The 4,170-nt window shown below is 43.8% G+C and overlaps 1 protein-coding gene across 1 annotated transcript in view; it reads right to left on the minus strand.

Moving 5' to 3' along the window:
• Positions 1-4,170, minus strand: part of LOC106814410 (digestive organ expansion factor homolog) — a 20,614-nt gene that overhangs the window by 5,642 nt on the left and 10,802 nt on the right. Inside the window, exons 12-14 of the mRNA XM_014818727.1 lie at positions 1,722-1,878; positions 1,101-1,197; positions 259-427 (exon numbers count right to left, since the gene is read on the minus strand). Coding sequence (XP_014674213.1) covers positions 259-427; positions 1,101-1,197; positions 1,722-1,878 — 423 coding nt within the window. The remainder of the gene's footprint in view (positions 1-258; positions 428-1,100; positions 1,198-1,721; positions 1,879-4,170) is intronic.

Here is a 4,170-nt window from a genome sequence, read left to right on the forward strand (position 1 = left end):
GCGCGTGCGAGCATGCACGGAGGAGGCATGGCCATGCGTCCGCGTGCGTGCATGCACGGAGGAGGCATGGCCATGCGTGCGCGCGCGTCCGCGTGCGTGCATGCACGGAGGAGGCATGGCCATGCGTGCGCGCGCGTCCGCGTGCGTGCATGCACGGAGGAGGCATGGCCATGCGTGCGCGCGCGTCCGTGTGCATGCATGCACGGAGGAGGCATGGCCATGCGTGCGCGCGCGTCCGTGTGCGCAGGGGGAGGATACTGCTGCAGTGCTTCGTGTAGAGGGCGCTGATCTCCGGTGCGACGATGCCGCTGAAGATGAGAGTCTGTCGGTAGAGCCGCGCCCAGCCGTTGAGCGACCACAGACGCACGCGTGAGAAGTCCACACCGTGGCCCTCCTTCGGTTGCAGGTGAAGATGTCTCATGGCGTGCTGGCAAAGCAAAACGATGGTATCGATATCGAAATAAAAATTTAGTAGGAAAACGCGTTTAAAAAGACTGGATAATGGAATGTGTGGTGTATTATGTATCTATTATGTAGTCACAGTTAAGTTTTTTAAATTATTTTTCGCTCCTTTGGCTTCAGGTGGAGATGTCTCACAGCATGCTGGCAAAGCGAAACGCACCGGCTGCGCATTAATGAGATCGATATCGCAGAAAAATTTTCCATGAGAAAAACGTTGAGAATGCTGGCAATGGGATATGCACGCATCACGCATGAGATCGATATAGATAGGATAAAAAAAAATTATGGGAAAAACTAGTTTTAAAAAAAATGGAAAATGGAATGCGTGATAGCCTAGTTGTGAGATAGCAAATTCTTGATTGTTTTACGTTTGTCGCCAATTTTAATGTTTAACGGCATCGAGTTACGAGCTTGTTGAACCCAAAGTGGGTAGTGGATTTGTGTCTCGGAGAGACAACCAAAGATTCTGCTAATCCTGTCTATAATTATTCTTATCTATTATACAGTCCCAATTAAAAATTACACCATTTTTTTCAACTCTGCACAACTTGTTTTAGTAATCATTATACAAGCTCTGACTGGAAGTTATCAAAAGTTCAATTCTGAGATTCAAGACTGAATCAAGATCGTCACCTTACCAACAAATGTTCCCAGTTTTGCATAAGCAGTACATCTGCCTGGTCTACCACCAACACTTCAAGGGATGACAGGAAATCGGTGTCTTGATTTTCATCCCTACAAATATTTTCCCCAGCATAAAAATTTATTGCATACACGAACACAAAGAACGTCAAACTTCAGCACGCGAAATAAAATGCACTTTTTCTTGTTGCTAATATTAGAATCAAGAAGAGGGTACCAGAAAAGAGAATATTGAATAACAAAAATCAAACAATAACTAGAAAGAAGGCACTCGGGTAGTGCGAATCCTCCACGTACGCGATCACTACACCTGTGATATTTTGTAGGCTGAGGTTGCTACTTGTAATGGATGACGTTGCCCTTGGTTTGTTTTTGTGCTGAACCAATCGACTATCTACCTGTGCTTTTTGTCTTTGGATGTTTACGTGCATGTATGTATGATATTCATTGTGGGATGTCATTTATTTATGGAAGTCTTTTTGCTCCCTAGATTTGTTAATTCTAATAGAACAGAAATGCACACTCAGACATACATGTATCTTGCAAAGCAGATATATGAGAAAGGCCTGAATATGCCATGTACGGGATATAACTTCCTGGCTGGTACATTCACATACCCTTCTGATCCAATAAGAGATCGTAAGCCCAGCGGCGACGCAATAATAATATCTGACGAGTAGAAATCGCAATATAGTTTCAGACTTTTCTTCGCAACACCCACACCTATTCGAAAGCAGTCGTCAATGTTGCCAGCGAATGTCGCCTCATAGTCTTCTGCAAGAGGAAAGAACAAGAGAGATGTTTACATCTCTCATTCTCCAAACTGCGAAAGAATAGCTTATGCCCAAACATACTGCAGACGCCCACACAAGTTTTTCCAATCGGTATGAAACGAAAGTGTTACTGGACGTTAATCCTTTATTTATCTCTTGTCTGGCAGTTATATTGTAGATCAGAGTTCACATGTCTAAGGGAAGACCTTTTCTCCATAGTTTTTCAGGTCCATTTTCCATGAATGCGAGACTTTAAGCAAATATAATCTTTGTACTAAGATGTAAACTACAACTGCTTCCATTTGAGTGAGAAATAATGCACGAATAGTGTGTGCATGACTCAAAACATACTCATAATTACAATACCAATGCAAGGGTAAAATTCGACACTTTTAAGGGCAAGCGATGCCTATGGTTTAATCAGAAATTCTAGGGCATCACGGTTAGATGTGGGGGAAGTGCACCAGGCAAACATACTCTAAAGAAGGGTTATCAAGGATGCATCAAAGAAGGGTTATCAAGGATGCATCAAAAAAGGGTTATCAAGGATGCATCAAAGAAGGGTTATCAAGGATGCATCAAAGAAGGGTCATCAAGGACGCATCAAAGAAGGGTTAATACAAGGGATGCACCCCAGTCAAAGAAAGGGTTATCAAGGCTGCATCAAAGAGGTTATCAGGACGCATGCAAAAGAAGGTTATCAAAGACGCATCAAAGAAGGGTTTATGGCACCTAGATGCATCAAAGAAGGGTTATCAAGACGGCATCAAAGGAAGGGTTATCACCAGGAACGGCAATGCAACAGAAGGGTTATCAAAGACGGCATAAAGAAGGGTTATCAAAAGGACGCATCAAGCAGGGTCATCAGGACGGCAATCAAAGAGGGTTCTCAAAGACGGCAGTGCAAGAGAAGGGTTAATCAAAGACAGCAATCGAAGAGGTATCAGGACGCATCACAAGCAAGGGCTTTATCAAAGAGCGGGGCACCCATCAAAGAAGGGGTTATCAAAGACGCATCAAAGAAGGGTTATCAGGACGCATCAAAGAAGGGTTAGCAAGGACGCATCGAAAGAAGGGTTATCAAGGACGCATCAAAAGAAGGGTTATCAAAGGAGCATCAAGAAGGGGTTATCAAAGACGGCATCAAAGAAGGGTTATCGCAAAGGACGCAGTCAAAAGAAGGGGTGTAGCAAGAGACGGCATCAAAGAAGGGTTTATCAAAGACGCATCAAAGGAAGGGTTATCAAGACGCAGTGCAAAGAAGGGTTATCAAGGACGAGCATCAAAGAAGGGTTCATAAAGACGCATCAAAGAGGGTTATCAAGGACGAACTTCTGGGTGCCATCATCAAGAAGGGCTTATGCAAAGCACGGCAAGTCAAAGAAGGTTATCAAAGAGCATCAAAGATAGGGTTATTCAGTAGGGACGCATCAAAGATAGGGTTTGATCAAGGACGCAATCAAAGAAGGGTTATCCAAAGACGGCATCAAAGGAAGGGTTTATCGAAGCGACGCATCAAAGAAGGGATCTAAGGACCATCAAAAGACAGGGTTATTCAAAGGACGTCAGTCATAAAGAAGGGTTAGGTCAAAAGACGCATCAAAGAAGGGTTATGCAAGGACCGGCATCACCCAAGAAGGGGTTATCAAAGATGCCATCAAACGAAGGGATTAATCAAGGACGCATCAAAGAAGGGAATGAAAAGCAACAAATATATATTATAGCTGGAAGAACGCAGGTAAGCTAGGGCTAATGCTCCTATCCTGCGTAGATATTGTCGAAATTCTGCAGAGGTACCGGACGGCAAAGTAATAGCGGCAAACTACAGCATTATTCGCTTCGGTGTGTGTTCAGACAACACTCGCCTGATCCCAATAATGTACTGTTCGCGCACATGGCAACATAAAGTACCCTGGCGTTATCGTGATCTGTTTTAACTCCTTCTGCTCTTCCCAGGAATACTGCCGAGCTGAAACCGGCTTCTTGTTCGTGACGACTGCCTAAAAGCTAAAGAACAATATAATGCAACAAAACTAGTGACCAAATTATACTACAGTCAGCCTGCACAAAACAGTCACTCGTAGTAAACTTCAAACGACACGTTTAGACCAAGTTTTCATCCTACCAGGAGGAAACTTTCACTAGTGTAACTAAGCATTTTAGGTAATAGCATCCGTGTGTACTTTATGCATCAGGTGTAGCATTTCCCCTTATTATGAACTGTCATGACCTCACGGAGAAATTCAAATTGGCTCTTTATAGTGTTTCCGTTCTGAGTGCGGCAGTGTTGGAT

This window comes from Priapulus caudatus, unplaced genomic scaffold (genome assembly GCF_000485595.1).
Source record: "Priapulus caudatus unplaced genomic scaffold, Priapulus_caudatus-5.0.1 Scaffold920, whole genome shotgun sequence".
NCBI classification, from domain to species: domain Eukaryota; kingdom Metazoa; phylum Priapulida; class Priapulimorpha; order Priapulimorphida; family Priapulidae; genus Priapulus; species Priapulus caudatus.